General features: G+C 37.1%; 1 protein-coding gene across 1 annotated transcript in view; it reads left to right on the top strand.

Annotated features, from left to right (window-relative positions):
* CSMD3 (CUB and Sushi multiple domains 3) overlaps positions 1–20,163 on the top strand; it is a 439,117-nt gene that overhangs the window by 5,856 nt on the left and 413,098 nt on the right. The window contains exon 4 of the mRNA XM_059395523.1: positions 14,784–14,922. Coding sequence (XP_059251506.1) covers positions 14,784–14,922 — 139 coding nt within the window. The remainder of the gene's footprint in view (positions 1–14,783; positions 14,923–20,163) is intronic.

Genomic DNA, 20,163 nt, shown 5'->3' with positions numbered 1-20,163 from the left:
GATGTTAAATGGATTAAAATTATCCTATGACCAGCAGAAAGTCATTCCAGCTGAGAAGTGACATGCTCCCGCCTCTCCCCTGGGAGTTGTATACAGTCCCATGGACAGATGCAGAGACCTTTTCTGAGGAATTGTTGAATCTGGTTGGATCCTCCCCTGCCTAATTTGGGTGTTGGTTTAGAAGTAGCTTGTTTCCTAGCTGAATGAGGAGGTGAAAATAAACTGGACATCAGCAAATCATTTTGTTGATTTAGCTCTGAAGGGATCCTAAAGAGAGCTTTGTGAAGTTTCTAAAGGAAAAGATTTCTTTTTCTTTCTTTTTCTTTTTTTCTTTCTGGATGTGTGAGTGAAGTTACATATACTTGGCTCACCTGCCAGTTTCTGGATCTAACCCCAATGTGGGAACTGGGTCCTTAGCTAAGGATAAGGTTAGAGACAGGGAAGGCAGAATCAGAGTGGGCTGGAAGCCATCTTACAGTGGGGCTTGTCAGGTCACCTGTCACTTCCCGGGCCATGTTGCAAGGCAGTTTCCATCCAATAAAGCAGACCATTGTCAACTCCTATATAACTCACTCTGGCGAGTTTAATTTCTGAGACTCTAAGTAAGGTTTGTAAGGGTTTCTTTTGTTTTAGTTTTGCCTCAGTACTACTTAGACATAAACAACAAAAGCCTGAGACTAGCTGAGGAAAGCTGCTGCTTCTTCTTCACTAATGTGTTCTTTTGGGGTTGTTGTGATGGGTCCATAATCAAAGGAGCGAGACTGATACAAAGCAAAGGTCAAGCAAAGCTTCATTTTGCGCCAAGCATTGAGAATCAAATCCACCAGATGGCGCCGCCTCTTACAGAGAGGGTGACCCCTCCCTACCTTACCGACTACCTTTTAAAGGGCAAGGGCCATGTGGTTGAGCCTGGCCACACAGGCTCACAGAGGTGGCCAGTGAGATTGCAACACACAGAGAAAGCTGCACAGTCATGCTAGGTCATGCACAAGTTACCAACTGAATCACAATTTACCCTATAGTAGATATTTGAACTAGCCTATCACCTTGGTCAGAATTGGCACCCAAAAGGCCCCCAAAAGGCGGGGCCCACACTCCTTGGTAGTTAGGGAGACAGTATGTGTGCCCCACTGATTGGATGTCTCCACCTGGCCTGACCCGCCCTTGTATTTGGGCTTTGTTACCTGGAACTGGTTTCCTGGAGTTGCTATTAAGTAAGTCCCCTGGCGGTTGGGTGGGGGTTGGGGGAGCGGTTTAAGTTTTACTGCATAAACAACAAAATGACTGTTCCACCAGGATAAAGCTGCTTTGGCTAAATAGGCCCTTACAGTTGATCTGTTTTTAAACACCCTTCTCCCTCCACCATTCCCCAAGCTGCCAACAGCCATTCCCACTGACACACACAAAAACCTATGTCTGAAAGCCCTCTCTGCCTGTCTTCTTCATCCATTAGACTTCCATACTTTGATAGAAAATTTTTGCTTTTTATTGAAATTTCTCTTTTAGGGCACTATCACAGCCTACAATTTAGGCTTCATGTTTTAGCTAATTTTTTTTATCATTATATTAAATATTTGATATGGATAAAATACATACATGCATATGTTCTGATTAATACAGATAACTATTTCTATTTTAGTCCATTAACATAAAACCTTACCAAATTAAATGCATTGTTAAAAGTTACTCGGATGGGGCGCCTGGGTGGCTCAGTGGGTTAAGCCGCTGCCTTCGGCTCAGGTCATGATCTCAGGGTCCTGGGATCGAGTCCCATATCGGGCTCTCTGCTCAGCAGGGAGCCTGCTTCCTCCTCTCTCTCTCTCTCTCTGCCTGCCTCTCTACCTACTTGTGATCTCTCTCTGTCAAATAAATAAATAAAATATTAAAAAAAAAAAAAGTTACTCGATGTATGGATTGCTGTGCTAAAATTAGAAAGTGGTAGTTGCTTGTTTCAATCAGGATTTATAGAGCAAAGGAAGTCAGTATAAAGTGTTTCCATAACAAAACACAAAGCTTTAACCTCTTTAAAGATTTTCCTCTCCCTCCACACCCCACCCCCATCTACTTCAGTTGTTTAGAAGGTTAGGTATATTGACAAATTAGTAATTCACCCACATCAACCAGTCTTCAACCCTAAAACTGTGGAAAATCTTTGAAGAAAAAAATGAAAGGAAATGTCTTATCAGTCTTGGTCCTTGAATAAGGATTGGTGAGAGGAAAGGGAGAAATGAGATCATAATTTGTTGCAGTTCTATGATCCCAGAGCTGAACTTGGATTCATTTCAGGTAGCTTAAATGCAATTGTTGAACAGAATTGGGTTATACATTTTATTCACTGACCTGAAGTTCACCACTGATGCATTAACTAAGGATAGATTTAGGCTATCTTTGTGAAAATTTGAACCTCTTTCTCTAGAATGGGTTGATCAAATTTACCCATGAGGAAGAAAGATTAGAGACAATCGAAAGCCTTGCAGTCTCTCAGTTTTGCTAATGGAAAGCAAACTACTATAATTACTATAATCAGCATTGAAATCATTCACTTTGAATTCCACAAACTGTTCCCCTAACTCAATTTAGTGACAATCAATGACTTCTTCACTTACACTTAGACTGTCACCTGAATATAACTGGCTGTATGTAGGGCCAGTCTCTGCATGGTGTCTCCTTCAAAGATATATCCTACAGCCATGAATAGTGTAGATGGTTATCATAGGTCTACTTTAATGGTCTGACATAGGGATTTTCATGATGTGCCATGAAAGCTTCCTAAAAATCCTCTTCCTCTGTCTCCATCAGTTTCCCACTCGTAATAGCTGCATAAACACTCTCCCTCTTTTGCCCTGTGGTCCCCTTAAGACCCCTCTTGGCCTCACATTCATTTATTTTTCCACATAGCCCAAACCCCTGTTGGGTACCTGTGAGCCTCCTCACTGAATTCAACCCTCAGGAAGTGCAGTTTTCTTTTCAGAATATTTTCTCTTGGATTTTCTTCTTTCCATACTCTCTTTCTTTCTCCTAACATGATCAGAATTTCTCTCAGGAGCCACTGAGGGCATTGTGAGGCTGACTCTGTTTCCTTCAAAGTCCTTTCTTTCTACCAGCCTAGGTGCTTATAAATTTGGAAAAGGGGGAAAAGGAGCTCAACATTACTGTGTTTGGATTTATTTCTCTATTCACCTGGATGCATGAAAGTATCTTCTGAAATATGGGTCCGATGTTGCTTTGCCTTCATTGTCTCAAGGGGGTACTGTGCAACTAGATTTCCTTCACTGTACAAAGCAATGCAAACTGGAGCCATCCCTAAAACTCAAATCCTAGAATCCGTTTTCTCAGTAATCCCAGAACATTTCTAGTTTCCGGAATGTTCCTTGTGAACATTCTGAATATTCTGCTATATAGAAGACAAAATTCAAGGTATAATATTTGAATCAGAGAGGTTTCCTTATTGGGCTTTGGGAAACTCCCTGGTCTCTGGCCACCATATTCTGCTGGTCCAAATGCCAGCTCCAAAATGTTGAGACATGCCTGCCTTATTGTCTGTACCTCAAATGATCTGAGCATCATTGGATTCATGAGTCCCAGAGTCCCTGTGTGACTCAGCTGGTTAAGTGTCTGCCTTCGGCTCAGGTCATGATCTCAAGGTCCTGAAATTGAGCCCACTTCAGGCTCCATGCTCAGTGAGGCATCTGCTTCTCCTTCTACCCCTCTCCCCCTGCTCATCATCATCTCTCTCTCTCTCGAAAAAAAAAAAAAAAAGGTACAGATCTATATACAGATATACTATATAAATATATATGTACTATATAGCTATATATATATACTATATAGATTTATCTCTCTATATAGAGGTAGATATATATATAGATATATATTCATGAGTTCATGAATCTCTGTAGTAGGGTTCATGTGCATGGTCATTTGGTCTATTGGCTGTAAGTCCACTATAACCTGAACTTGTAATATACAGGTGCTTCTGATCCTGCCATCTGTTCGTACTTTTCCCTAGTGGATGTCTTGTTTTTAAACATTTATAAAGAGATTACCACATACCCAGAAAATGCCATTCTGGTGTTTGCACTCAGCTCAGATTCTTTTGTATATTCATGTTCTCCAGGGTGGTGAGCCTGACTGCCATTAGATGGTGGTTTTGATGGATCTGTGTCCACAAATATTACCTAATGCCCTTTGCTATAGATCAGGAGTCATAACTTCAAATGCTTACAAGAGCAATACAATAACAGAAGCAAATTAGAGGGGCTACATAGGACAAACTGTCCTCCTAAGGGCAAGGTGTGATTTCTCACTTTTCATAGAGACATGATTACAAGTAAATATTTCTCTATTTAATATCAATAATAATAATAATAAATAATACAAGAATGATGTCATTGACAATTGATGACATTATTCCCATTGGCCCTCACAGTTCCGTCATGCCCCCTAGAAAAGAACATTTTCCAAGAGGAAAATGGCTTGAACTAGTGATTACTAAGGTCCCTTTAATTTGAAATCCAACAGTAGCAATCAATCACTTGGGGAGTGTGCCAGGCCAATGGAGCAGGTCAGAAGATATATATCAACCTCTCCATTTTGAGAAAGGATTCCAGTGTCACAGGAAATTTGGACTTACCCAAGAACCACTTTCCAGATAGCTATACCATGTTTTGAGTTCCTTCTTTTTTGTGAATTTGTGTAACATTATTCAAGTCCAATCCTCTAGCACCTAAAGAAGCTGGAACATCCTATTCCATGAATAAAGCACTCTCCCCAGATTGTCATTTCAATCTAGACTAGTGTCTATAATGTCCTTTTGTCTTCTCATTGGTATTGTGCTTGTGTCTGATCCTTTTTCACCTTTTGGCACTACATTTTTTTATTTCTAATAATTTAGCTGCTCATAGGGTTCAGTTGTGTGGTATGATTGGATTCAGGTGGACTCAGGAACTATGCAAGTTATTCAGGAAGCATCAATAAATAAGAGAGATGTTTGCTTTTTTTTTTTTTTTTTTAAGAGTTAAGACATGAAAATTTTATGAAGTACAGTAAATAGAAAGCTTCCCAAATACCTTTCTAAGCCATCTCTTCCCCTATCCTCCCATTGAAGGGAATGGCTACATGTAAAAATCATCATCCCCACCATCATCATCTCTCTCCCTCATGCTTACAGTCACAGTCCTATCATCACTAAGCTGTTCTCCATCTTTCTATTTTCCCTGTCTCAGCCCCATGCCCTTGCTTACACGTATGTAGCCCCTTAGACTAACACAAGACCTACTCATTCCACTGTGCTCTGCGCCCAGAAAGATTAGTTCATCCCATTCTAATAATTTCAGTTGAGATTTTTTCTCCTTGGAAGGTTGTTAAATACAGTTCTCTACCTCATTATAAGAAATTATGCATTAGTTTAAAAAAATGAATAAGGAGAAAGATCGAGTTTTTGACATATCTTTTCAAGCTATTCTCTGGGTTGCATATCTACTTTATAAATGCCTGCTTCCGTATTTGCCAGTAATAAACCAGCCACCAAATCCCAAAAGATCTTGAAAAATATACCATGCCATGAGACTTAGAATAAAACAAGAAAGCTCTCTTTCTAGGTGTCAAGAAGTGAGTGCTAAGTCATCTAGAGTTTTCTGTTTTAGAAAGCAAGACAGTTGGACATAAATTAAATCTCCTATCTTTGTTGCAGTCATAGAAAGAAACTGTTCCTGGGTATGAGGATTTATTATTCATTGGTGAATGTCACTTTTTTAAAGCTACTGAACTCGACTCTTATAGACTGAAAGATGAGAAGGATTTATTTACAGACCAAAAATGAGAGTTGGGTTAAAATGTATTTGATATTTTGTTATAAGTACATACCATTTACTTTTAAAAATCTAATGTTTCTTAATACTTTAAAATTATTATTATTTAACTATTTAGGGAAAAATAAGTTAAACATTCTAAAAATTGTATGCTTTATTAAATTTCATTTTATTAAATGTACCACTCAGACTCATTTTAGGCTCTCTTCCTGGTTTCTCCTCACCTCAATGATCTCTGTATGTTCCAGAGCTAGGACTTGAATATTTTCCCCCTCTCTATTTCTACTCATTCTATGCGTAATTGTCACCCAGTCTCTAACATTAAATAATATCTGTGTGCTGATGTCTCTCAAATTTACATCACCAGTCTAGTTCCTTGCCCTGAAGTCCAGAGTCTTACATTCAACTTCCTACTCAACATCTCCCCATAATGTTTAATAGGCATCTCAAACTTAACCTGTCCAAAACTGATCTGCTCTCCCTCTGTCACTCCAAACTTGATACTGTCACAGACTTTCACCATCATCATTAATAGCACTCCATTCTTCCAGTAATTCAGACCAAAACTCTTGGAGTAATTTCTGATACCTTTCTTTCTGTTATAACCATACACAGTCCATCAGGAAAAAACATGTTAGTTCTACCTTTGAAATATATTCAGAACTCATCTAGTTCTTACTTCCTCCTCTGCTGACATCCTGGTCCCAGAAACCATCCTCTCTGGCCCAAATTACTGCAAAAGCCTCCTAACTGGTCTCACTGTTTCTCCCCTTGTCCCTATTCAGTTCTGTAGAAATAATTTGTTGTCCCAGTCACCTGTGCCCATTGATTAATATCTTCTTAGTCATTTCTCCACTGGGACTCAGAAGGGTTCTGATGCATGTACACTATCTGTATCTCTCTTTATTTTTACCTGGGTTTTAACTCCCCTGCTCTCTCTTCTATAGCTAGCAATGCCCTCTTTGATCTAAAGCAATCCCTTCAACAAAAATGGAAATAGAATATTGGCCTTCTGGATTACATGGTCATGTTCTTGAATATAATTAGGATATAATACATTCATTGGTCTGCTTTATAGATAAAGAGGATTACATTTAATGAAATACACTGGAAGAGTCAGATGAATGCTATTGGCTCAAAGCTGTTGATTTAATTAAGACACTAAGTTAAGACTAACTGAAAGAGAAGTTCCCCTTCCTTGTGGAGACTCATAATATCCAATAATATTATAATTGTAACTTTCCGGGCTGACATGAAAAACTTTGGGAGCAAAATGACTGACAAAGTATAGAGGAAAATTTTCTTATTGCTTTGGTATTGGTAACTTAGATACCCAGCTAAGGAGAAAAAATTCTCAATACCCAATATATAAAATAATAACAATAATAAATCGAAGTCCAGATGCCCCTTTCATGGCTAATTGTGTTCTAACTGATTCATCTCTCTCAATCATAATCTCAGGTACCCAACCTCCGATTTATATAAGCAGCAAAAAGAAAGGGAAATCAAGATCTAGATCTATCTACCTATCTGTCATCTACTTACCTGTCAATCTATCTGAAACCATTGAAGTCAAAGTTATTCAGTTTTTCATTTATCTCCCTATAGGAAGGAGGATACTAGTCTTTTTCTCTGCAAGCCAACCTGAGGGGGAGGGCTTCAGAAGAATCCTTCATAGAGAATGGAGTTGTCTGGCAGAAAGAGGAATGAGAATCCCCAGATAGATATTTGATTATACAGTGTAGTAGTTGCTGATCTGTCTTCTGTGCTTATTGAGCAAGAGGAGGAAAATTGGTGAAAATTGACAGGTTGAAAAGAAGGAGAACTGTCTAATTCAAACAATTTGGCAAGTCAGTGATGTGAATTTCCTATGTATCAAATGAATACCAAAGAAGGTACCTGAGCCTGACCACCAAGTGGTGGTGACCACCAAGTCACCCTTAATCTGCTCTTGGGCTTTCCAAAAGACTCATTTATTATCATGGAGAGCAAACATTTTCCATATCCAACAAATGGAAAGCATTAGGGAAGAGTCAGGGGTAATGAGGGATATAGCAATAGCCAGGAAAGGACTGACAACACAATCTGTCCCATCCCAGCCCTAAAAGACCACAGGCAAGAAGACATAAAAGAAAGAGGAAGGAGATAAGATGGGGGGAGACTATTCTAAATACTGAAGTGAATAGAGGAATGAATCAGCAAGTACAAGTCCTCCAGCAGCACACTCTTCCCCATTCTCCAAGCCTCTCAGCCAATGCTCAAGGAGGTACCTTGGGTAGATGTGTGGAGAGAATAAGATAAAAAAAAAAAATTCGTTTTGGACTGGACCAAGTTTTTTTAGTCCTGAAAGTGATGAGAAGATTAGAGGATCTGTTAAACATTTATTTAAGGAGATGGAGATTTGGGAGTACAGTTTTGAAGGCAATCATCGGAAGGAAGGAAGGAAGGAAGGAAAGGAAGGAAGGGGGAAGGTAAGAAGGGAAGGAAAGAAGGAAGAGAGGGAGGGAGGGATGGAAGGAAAGAAGAAAGGAAGGGAGGAAGGAAGGCAGGGAGGCAGGCGGGAAGGAATATAAGAAGGAAATGATAAAAAGAAACCCATTTCTGTTTTTGTTCCATCAATTTCAGAATGTACATAAAATGTGTACTCAAGCAAGAATTTCTTTGCCCTCAGCAGAGAACTCTCTGCATAACCATGGCTAATTATTTTTCCTACCTCTCTAATGGGATATCTGAGAAAATTCCTTGAGTGAATGGAATAGGACTGAAGTCCCTGGAGAACCCTTTGGAGACAAGGCTGGATCAACATGCCTGATGAACTTTCCCTTTGAGGATAAGGGGTTTTCTCTTGAACTCAATTAGTCTCAAAGGATTGGAAACCCTTCTCATTCACAGACATTGCATTCTCTTTGGAGGCAGTTCTTCTGAGGGAGCAATTAGAGTAACAGTCTGATGCAGAGATCAGAATGTATTTGTGGTTCTCCTTGAGAAAATGTGTATGCATCTAAAAATAGACCCCACTTTTAATTACATGTTTATGTAGTATTAAATTCCATTCTCCTAGAGATCTACCATAGGGAAGCTGATACAGTAGCAATCTGCGGGGTTTTCTCCCACTCTCTGCAGAGCTGAGTCTGGGAGAAGGGATGAAGGGGTTATGGAGATGAAAGATGGCGCAGAGCTGTGATCATTTCTCTGTAACCCTGGCCCTTTAATTTGTGTGTTTCTGGCTTCCTCTTTTTATCCTAGATTCAGACCTGACACATTTCTCATAATTTTCTTTGAAAAATCATCCAGTGTGCTGATGTTAAAGAGAGTCTGTGATTACTTACCACACCTATCCATAAAGCAAGTTCAAAAAGGAGGGACAAGGATAGAACCCTCCTTGTTTGATAATCCCTGAGATGATATCTGAATTTTATCATGTCAGCTCCCCAGAAAGGCTATCTATCAGAAGGAATGTTAGAATGCTCACTTTTTTAATTCACTTACAGCCAAACCCCTGAGATCAAACTCAGCTCTTCCCATCCCCAACTCCCCTCTGAGCACCTAACTGCCACTTCTCAGATGAAAGAGCATCTCCCACTGTGGAACACTAGAATTCCATAGCATTTTTATTCAAGGGAATTTTATCTGAATACAGTCTGAAGCACTTTTGACTCTTTCATACAGGTCTTAAAACATACTGGGTATTTTGAATTTGTCCCTTCTACTTAAAGTAACACAGAAATGAGTCAGCACTCCAACGCAAATTATTTATAACAGACTTTCTTCAGACCTTAGAAAAATAAAAATAGATAAATGAACTATGTCTACTTTATATTTATCAGGTATGCCCTCTTTTTATTGATAAAAATGGGGGGGTTTAAACACAACAATCTGTATTTCAGTAACAGATGCAAATTGTGTCTTTATCTCAGGAACCTGAGATATTATCCAGGAGAATCTTGAAGCTACAGACTAGCCATATCTTAGGTTTTGTTAGTGTGGTCTATGGGCTAACAGCAGCAAAATGGCCTGTGAGGTCAGGGGGTGGTGAGGGTTTGTTAACAGTGCAGCTTTCTGGATCCCACCTAAGAACTACTAGAAGTGCGTTCTGGAAATCTGCATTTTAGCAAGTTCCCAGATGCTCACTAGGTTTAAAAGTCTTCAAAAGCAGTTATGACTGCATAAAACCAAAAAGTCCTGTCCTTCCTCCACAAACTATAAGCTTCCAAAACAAAGAACTACTTGACTTTCCCTCCTACTGGTTCATGTTTCTCACTTCCTGTCTCTGTTCTCTGTCCAACTCCTCTTATCTTCTATTCATTTTTTTTTTAATTTAAATTTACTTCTGACAAAATCACCTCCAAGAACTCCTTCCTAATGTCTCTAGGATGTTACTTGTGACTTCCCTGTGTTTCCAGACAGTCTATCAAGTTCAAGCGTGTACTTGTTCTGCATGTTAGCTATTCCTATATTCTGTGTAGAGTGGGTGTCTTTTGAGGGCAGAAAAAATGTCCTATAGGTTTATTTTTTTTTTAATTTCAGGACCTAGCAGAGTATCTTATATATAGCAGAAACTATATATGAGATGGATTAACAGAAGGAAATAAAACAAAGTTTTATTACATGCTCAAGGAGGCCCTAAAGAAATGAGCAAGACTGATTATGTACTTTTTATGCAAAGATTCTTTGAGGAATTGACAGGACAAAGAAAAACTTGGGAGCTTCAATTGATATGAAATTCTAGCCAGATTTTAGACCACAATAGTAAGGCAGCAAACGAAATAACAAGGGTTTTTTACTCAGCCTCCTTGGCTCTTAATTTCCCATCTCTGGTGTTAAGGATATCTCTCTACCTTCTGGTACGGGAAAGGTACCTTTCATGTGAGAGATTTATTTCCGGCTTTCAAGGGGACAGAGAAGGATCTGGATGCCCATTTTGTACAGGTTTTCTCTTAAGTAACATGTATTTAAAATAATCAATATGCAAAGTGGTCCATCTTAGGGAGGCTGGCCTTGGCCCCACCTATGCAAATTATTTAAATTCTTATGTTTATCATGTTCTTATCTATAATAATAGTATGAAAGTGGCTGGACTTTTTTTTTTTGAGCATTATATAAAATAATCCAAGGGACTTTTCACATAGTTCCTGGCACATAGGAAATATTCAATAAATGTTAATTGGTTAAAGTAATACAAATACCACATAGACACATACCTGACACACAATTGTTTACTGCATGACTGACATACAAATGAGTAAATGATGAATAAGTGAATGAATGAATGAATGAATGGGATTTTGAAAGTAGCTTGTCTGGTCTTGATCTTCTTTCTGTTTTGTTTATATTCCAGTTTCCCTTATTCAGGAAAGCTTAGTTATTGTCTTACAGAACTCTGTTAAACTGTGTTGCCTTTATCCCTGGAGGTACACAATGTTATTTTAGTTGTTAAATGTTTAAGTATTTATTACATTTTAATAGCTGCATATTTATTTTTAGACATTTGGGGAAAAATATAAGTCCTACATAAGCACTACGATTTCATAGTCATTTTTATTTAGAGTAAGTTTAAAAAAGTCATTGAAGTTAAAATATAAGTAATCTATTTAAGAAAATTATTAATTTAATGTAAGAAGTATATGCATATGACATAGTTGTAAGGTTTAAGCCACTAACTTTTTTTTCCTTTTACAGTTAAATTTCTCTTTATAAATTCAAATATTTGCTACTAATATTATTATTAGTGTTGTAGTTTTAGAATATAAATGAGGTTCGGTGGGGTGAGGTTTGGAGCCCATGACCAAGAAAGAATTCTTGAGACATCTTTGGTGCAAAGTAGTGGTTTATTAAAGCACAGGGACAGGACCCATGGGCATAAAGAGATGCTGCATTGGGCTTGTGAGAGGCAGTGGGTTATATACTGTGAGGTTAGGGGAGGTAAGGAAAAAGGGAGGTTTCAAAAGAACTTTCATATGCTGAAGAGGACCTACATGATCCCTGAGGCCTTGAGGCCTTGAGGTCTTGCCATTATCAGGTTGAGATTGTTTATCCCCTCTAGCAAGGTATTAACATAAAATGGGAGATTACTGGAAGAATGTCACACCTGTCCCACCCAGGAGTGAAAGGAAGATTGTAGGGTGTCAACTTCTGCTTTGGTCTCAGCTTGCCTTCTGTTCCTGTCAATAGTTCTTTGTTCAAAAGCTCATGCTCTTTCTCTTTTTTCCTGTATTCTATACTGCTTTCTGCTTTGGGCAGATTTCTACACCTCTTTTCTCTACATTTGACCTTGCCTTATTTTTTTCTTGCATTTTGCCCACTCCATACTCTGCTGCTGTTGCTACACTATGGCTTGTCCCTGTGCACAATTCCCTGCCACGTGCCTGCTAGTCGCTGTGACCACGAGGCTTTTCCCAGCGGACCTCCACTGACCATCTGTCTCTTCTCTTAGGTTTCACATCCTGTTGGGGAGTCTGTTCCCATACTTTTGGAATGATAAATTTGGACAGTTTCAACGCTATATGAGAGAGAAAGGAGCTGCTTCAGAATATGTTATAAGTAGGGTCACCTTCAGGGAAGTCCTTTCAGAGAACAATCAGTAACCACATTTTTATGTTCTCCTTTGTTCTAAGGGCCCCTCCTAACTGCCTCCCTCACACTTCAGATGGAGGGACCAGCTAAAATGCTTCTGGGTACTTTACTTCTTAATCCTTTATGGCCTATTACTCAGTTGCTAGTTTTATGACTGATTACCTCTTTTAATGAGAATTAGACTGAAGTGCACAAATACTTGTCTAAAACAATATGAGTCCATGACATATTAAGGATTTCTGTCAGAGATTTTCCATATTTCCGGGACCTTCTCTAAGATACTCTCTATTCTATCTTTTAAAATATGGTAATTTAAGTGGCTATTATGCACATAATTTTATTTTTGAAATACATAATAACCCTACAGGAAACCTAATTATGAGTCATTGTAACAAAGAGGAGTAAATAATCCGCATGAAAATAGTCTCCTTTGAAAGCTTTTTAGGAAACAAAATGAAATTCTACGAAGGAAGAAAATCTAATTTTATATGACAGAGTTTTTTTGGTTTTTTTTTTTTTTTGCATGCAAATAACACATTTTGGCAATTTCACATAAAAATATTTCTCTTAACTGGATATTTGTAGTAATGTGTGATTCCTAGGCCAATTTATAAATATTTCCTATTCTGTTTGGGTTACATCAAATTATTTTAAAAATGCCAATGAATAAAAATAGTGTCTGGAGCAATAGCTTTTAAAAATTTTGCAAGGTAAAACAGAAAGAAACAAGTAAGCAACACAGAATATAAACACATGGGATAAAGTTTAAATGGAGTGATTTAGAGAAAATAAAAATATAACAGGGAATCATCAAGAATGGTCTCTATTATGTTGGAAAGTTAATACAGTATACATTTGATCTTTTTCTTTTTTCTTTCCTGAATAATTTTCAGTAATTAAATACTCTTTGCTCCATTTTTGTTTTCCGTATGTACTTCTGAAGGTACAGAGTAGGCTAAGGTAGCTGGGCTGCAGAGTCAAGTAGGTAAGTTCAGAATCTACGCTAGAGTTGAAACTAGATTATGCAGTACCTTATTAGTCAACACAGAAAGAAGCCATTGAAGGATATGGTCTGATTTGTGGTTGAAAAAAAAAAAACCTCTGGCTATAGTATGAAGGATAGTTAGTGTGGATGAAAAGACCAGTTAAAAGGGTCACCTGGGTGACTCAGTCAATGAAACATCTGCCTTCAGCTCAGGTCATGATCTCAGGGTCCTAGAATCGAGTCTCACATGAGGTCCTCTGCTCAGTGGGAGTCAGCTTCTCCCTCTCATTCTCCCTCCCTCCCCCTACCTTCAAATAAATAAACAAAATCTTAAAAAAAAAAAAAAAGGAAAGATGAAGGTTTGTTGGAAGGATGAGATGATGATATGATAATTTAACGAAGATGGTGGCTATAGAGATGGAGAAACAAGAGTGAGCTTGAGGATGGCCTGGATATGGGATTACATGAAAAAGATTATGGAAATATGAAAGATACTTACCTCTAGCTTCCTGGCTTATATAACTCCATGGTTGGTGATTTCATTTACCAATACTGGGAAATAATGGGAGAAGACCCATTTTGAGGTCCTGTTTTATAAAAAAATAACTGGAAAGTACTTTTAAAATTTAGTAAGCCTTGTGAGCCTTGGGGAGTTGCTCTTCTCTGGACTTGGTTTATTCATCTCCAAAATGAGGTGTTTACACCAAAAGACCTAATCAGTACCTACTGGAATTACAATGTTGTCATTACGATTTCAATTGTGTGTATATTTAGAGAAAAGCAGAAAATTATATACTGGAAGCGATAAGCTGAAGATTTGAATCTAATGTTAAAGGAAAAGGGATCAAAATAGATGTCTAGGAAAGGGAATGGTATAATGAAACTGTAATTTGAAGAATATTATTCTGACAGCTGGACTGAAGCAGGAGAGAAATCAACGGATGGGATATCAGAAAAGAGGCTGAATCAATGAAGGCCCAAATTGTAGTAGGAACTCTAGAATAAGGAAGATTAGAGCTTTAGACAGTGTGTAGAATGAATTAGCAGTATCTGCTAATGTAAGCCAGAAAATAAAAGAGAGAAACTAAAACTGACAATTTACATTGTTTTCAAGCCTTGAAAATGAAAATGGAGACACAAGAATGCATGGAAGGGATATTTTAGGACACTTGAAGATGATCTGACACGCTGTGTGGATAGCAAAGCCATATTTCAGAAAGTAAATTACTCTTTCTAAGGAAAATTATCACTCAGTAATAGGACCAGATGTAGCTTTACCTTCAAAACATTATTAAATAACGTTTTAAAAGGACGTGCAGAAATTCATTTAAAAATTATAGTTGGTACTAATAATAATCTCTACTACTTATTCTAAAACTTCCGTTCTTACTTGTTCTCTGATTTCATATTTTCAGCTCCATGTGGTGGCCATTTTTCAGCTCCCAGTGGATTGATTCTCTCCCCGGGATGGCCAGGATACTACAAAGACTCTTTGAATTGTGAGTGGGTGATTGAAGCTGAACCTGGACACTCTATCAAAATTACATTTGAAAGGTCTCTACAAATATTTTTCTACCTTTAAAAAACTACAGATTATCTAAAAGAATAGTTGGCATTATCCATTTTATTTACTAAATCAATGTATAATTTTAATGCAATAGTTGATTTCTGTGCCTTGAATGTTTCAGTTTGTCCCTTTGAACCTTTCAGGCTGCTTTCAAGTTAATTTTATATTTGTTTAATGTTCTGTCAGTACTATGGAGATATGCAAAATGGACCTTTTTTGCTTTATATACATATGCTTTATATGCATATGCTTTATATACATATATGCACTACTGAGATAAGAACATGTGATCTTTAACTTAATGAGTTTACTTGTCCTGATTTTAAAAGGCCTGTGTGTTCTGCTGTATTTTGAATGGCAAAGTGCTATAAACACATTTGCATTTATATTGTAATACAGCTTAAAACACTTAAACACACCACCTGCATATCTATACCCTCAAGTCCTTCAGAAAAATGGCTATGTCAAATTAATGTGTGTTAATGATTGGCCAGTTGAGCATTTTTTTCCTAGGAAAAATAGTTTTGTGATCAAATAATCTATGCCATGAAAGATTACAATATTAAATATTAAAAAGTTAAAAGACTAAAGCTTCCGGTCTGTGATTGGATCACTATTTACAAATTGAAATGGAAGTATGTATATAATTTCCTAATTATATTGTCAATTCCCATCATCTTTCAATCCCTTTATTTTAAAAAAGGAAACTTTATAAGCATTATATTCACATAGAAAATATAAACATAGCAGAATTATACTGATGATTGAATTTTACAAATATAACATGATCCTTCCCTAATACAAGAAGTTCTTCATTGAATTAATTTATCCATACTAGTGTTAAAACTCAAGAAGAAAACAAATTCTATTTGACAGCTGTAAAGTATTAAACATTTCACACGAGACCATCCTACCTTACTGTGGCCTATACAACTTTACTATAACTGAATTTGTATGCTATGGCTGTCTAATAAGATACCACAGGCCAAGTGGCTTAACCAACAGAAATCTATTTCCTCACAGTTCAGGAGGTTGGATGTCTGAGATGAAGATGTCAACAGGGTTATTTCTTCTGAGGCCTTTTTCCTTGACTTAGAGTTGGCTATCTTCTCCCTATATCTTCACCTGGTCTTCTCTCAGTGTATGTCTGTTGCTGAATTTTCTCTTCTTATAAGGAGATCAGTCATGCTGGACCACCTGTATGTTCTCATTTTACCTTAATTATATCTTTAAAGGACACTTCTCTAAATATAGGCACATTCTGTGGTACTAGGGGTTAGGACTTCACATATGAATTTTAGAGGGATATAATTCAGCCCATAACAATGACTTACACATTTTTTTTTAAGTTTATATTTAGAATACTTTGGCAGAGTTTTTTGTTATGATGTTGAAATCATACCCTTTATTCAATGATATAGCCTATGTTGCCATAGCAATTTTAGTGAAAAGCATATGATGTATTCAGAATAAAATCTTCATCACATAACAGTGTTCCATGAATGTGGGACCCAAATTAACCAAACTTACTTTAATTCTATTTGGTTTGGATTATGTAATATAACATAATAATATTGATTATATCATTTAATAATTTAAAATATTATATTTATTCATGTCAATGAGAAATTTATTGCATATTTAATTTGTTAAATTTGCATCACACTTGAAGGATTAGCATATTTTCCTATCATAACTGATTCATCTTAAATAAGTACATTATTATAGGTACAAGTACATAATTTTAATACTTCCTGTTTTGGACATAACATTATTCTGTGTGAGGTATTATGATGTTAAGACAATTGAAAATGTATTACACTCCCATACTTTATAACATCTGTCACCCATATATTTCTTACCGTATCATTACCCTTCAATATCTAAATAAAAATACTTGAGCCTCATCTTATATGCAGAGGAAAGTGGGGGCTCTCCTTAAATTTCAGAACTTCTGGGCTGCATTTGTTTACTCCTGGCTCTGAAATCCTGCTCTTAGCCTCATCTCAGTTGTGAGCTCTGGAAGCTGCTACCCTCCTCAACTCCTTATGCGGCTCCTTATTTGTATCACTGTCCGTCCTTCTCACAAAAACCTTAATACAGAGGATAACCAAAGAGGATTACTGCACTGTCTTAAATTTTTCCTGGTAATCCCCATCTCAGGAATGATTGTGTGTATCTCTCCAGTGCCCTCTCTTATCCCAGACTCTTCACTGCCTCTGGCCTTGTCCACACCCAGGATCTTCAACCCTTCTTCTTCTACCTCTCAGTACTCCTTCCAGTATAAAGCAGGGTAAACTTCTACTCTTACTTTATTATGCAGAGCAGTTTAACTGTTTGTTTCTGTGAGCTTCCAAGTGGGTGATGTTGGGGATTGGGACCTGGGGTGGATTTTGTTTTTCTTTACAAACTTGCAAATTTAGATTTTGTTCCTTAATCAAAGATTAGTGTTCTCCTAAGAATTCACTGTTTCTCCACCTCCCAGCTGACTCCAGTGGTAGACAACTTTAAAAATAGCTCATTTTCATTATTTTATATTCAGTTTAAAGCCACACATAAGCATAAAATGGTATCACTAGAAAATTAGTTTAAGTTGTATTAGCACAAAGTGCATTGTTTTATGAAAAAAGCATCTCCTGGTTTGCTAATGAGAGTCATTAACCATCATGAAATAAATAAATAACACATGATATCTCTGAGCCCTAAGTAGGTGATCTAGAGTTGCCAACTCAAGAAGCAGATTGCAAAGCAGTGCTTATCATTCATAGCACCGCACTTGTGACTTTTGATTTTATACTTCTGTCTGAAGACACATTTTCTCTGTCCAAAGTTTTTAATATGTATGTTCTATCCCTACTAATAGGCAGTTACATGGGTCTCTTTGCTGCTTGCTTATTGTGGGCAGATATCTTCAGAATTCTCTAAAGTGAATTAATGTACATTCTATAACCTATATTCTAAGTTAAACCATCCCAGACTTCCCTTCCTGATTTTAAACAAACAAACAAACAAACAAACAAAAAAACTCAGCAATTTTTATAAACTGTAATGCCAGTTAAATAGACAAAAATCCCATTTAATTTTGATAAGTATACTTACTTAGCACTTTTTTTTTTTTTTTTTTTAAAGATTTTATTTATTTATTTGACAGAGAGAAATTACAAGTACACTGAGAGGCAGGCAGAGAGAGAGAGAAGGAAGCAGGCTCCCTGCAGAGCAGAGAGCCCGATGTGGGACTCGATCCCAGGACCCTGAGATCATGACCTGAGCCGAAGGCAGCGGCTTAACCCACTGAGCCACCCAGGCGCCCTACTTAGCACTTTTTATGCTGCTACTTTCTTATTCTCTTATCTGCTTACTGTGACACAAATCCTTTAAGGTAGGATGTAAGCAAGAGTCACACTGAAAAGTGATTTTCAATGCTAGACTTTGTGCACAGCAACAATAAACAGTTCTGTAGGTCAGCCAGAACAGGCCTGCGGTGAGAAATGATTCCCAGAGTCCAAAGATTTTGTCTTCTTCCTTTGAGCACCACGGAGCCAGACTTGTCAACTGTGCCTCTTTTCTTAATCCCTAAGTCACCCTCTGAAGCAAATTATGAACCTCCTTCACCTGCTTGATACCAATGATACCGATGTGTGTATGTATATATATACACACATACATACACACACGTATATATGAAACTATTCCTTGTTAATTAACTCAAACATGGGAAGAATCAAAAGTTAGAAATTCATTAAGAATTATATTGATGTTATTTTCACTATTTTAGAATAGACAGGGCATAGCTATATTGGTATATTTCTTTTGAATTCTACTTTTTATAACTAAAATTAATGAAGTCTCTGTTCTTAAAAAAATGTTCTCAATGGAAAAGTATGGGGGCTTGAGTCCTCTATCTACCTTTCCCTCCTATATACACACACATAACACACACACACACCCCCATAAGATTCTTGAGTTGGAGCTATTTGAAAGGAAAATTATATAAATACCCTCCTACATTTCTTCTTTTCTAAAGATCCTTTAAGGGTATGAGATTTTGCTTTAGGCTTGTCCATATCCCATGTGTTTTGTCAGAAAATTGATTCCTTTAAAATAATAAACCTCTTAAAGAGCCATCACATGGTTAGGAGTAGCTCAGTCACAAAACAGTGAGCAAGGAACTTGCTCAAGTTAAAAAATAAACACGAGGTTTATCCATTAGGTTAGAGGTATAAAATAGTCACCTTGAAATTAGAAATGTGCACATCTGTCACTTCTTTGTTTACTGATCCTATAATATCTTTGTATTTCATTTCCCTTATAAGATTGTTTTAAAAATAAGATATCCTCTTTGAAGTATTGAATAAGAATTATGACTTGAAAAACCTAATTCCCTTCTGATTTCCAACCAAGCTCTTGTAAGAACACTGATTGCTAGCTCTTTAATAGTTTCTGTCATTCTGAGAATGCTTTTTCATAGAATTTGGTTCCAAATAAGGCATTGTGTTTTTTACTGAATTATGTCACTTGCTTTCTTGTGCCCAGAAATAATTTAAACTAATTGGGTTAAAATGAAATTTTAAGTAAATACTATAATGAAGATAGCATAGCCATTTTCCTATATTCTCAAATATAACAGTTGACTAGATTTAATCTACAGGGGTAAAAAGCAAAAACAAAAACAAACAAAAACTAAAAAACATCACAAATATATTAGCCACTATTTGGCTCCTTGAAATTGTCTCAAATACCTTAAGTCAATGAAATCTGAAGAAATTGAATTTCCTATCAAACACAAAGCAAAATAATAATGCCAAAGAACATATGTGGTTTTTAAACTGCTTATCTCTTACATAGCTGAAAAGTTTACAAGTCTTATTTTCAGACCTGCAGAGGAATTTTGCTTTGTTTCTTCCAACAGTTTCTCAATTTTCTCAATATTTGGCAGTTTCTAAATGAACTCATTTACTGTCAGGGACTGCCTCCAGCCGGCAAAGTCCCCGCCATTACAAGAAGGTGCTTGGCTCACTGCTAGCAAAACATGCTGCAAGTATACAATGAACTTTCTGGTGAAGCCCGCCTAAAGGAGGACATAGTTATTGGCTGTATCAAATTTAATCAGCATAGTAACAGGACTCTCATTGGCTCTCCCCATTGCTTGACCCCTTATTGGTCACCCTGCTGTATATAAGCTAAGGAAGTTGATTAAATAAACGGAAATGAAGCATTAACACCATACC

This window comes from Mustela nigripes, chromosome 3, assembly GCF_022355385.1.
Source record: "Mustela nigripes isolate SB6536 chromosome 3, MUSNIG.SB6536, whole genome shotgun sequence".
Taxonomy (NCBI): domain Eukaryota; kingdom Metazoa; phylum Chordata; class Mammalia; order Carnivora; family Mustelidae; genus Mustela; species Mustela nigripes.
Note: the sequence above shows the minus strand (reverse complement) of the source record. Positions and strands in the feature narration are given on the sequence as shown.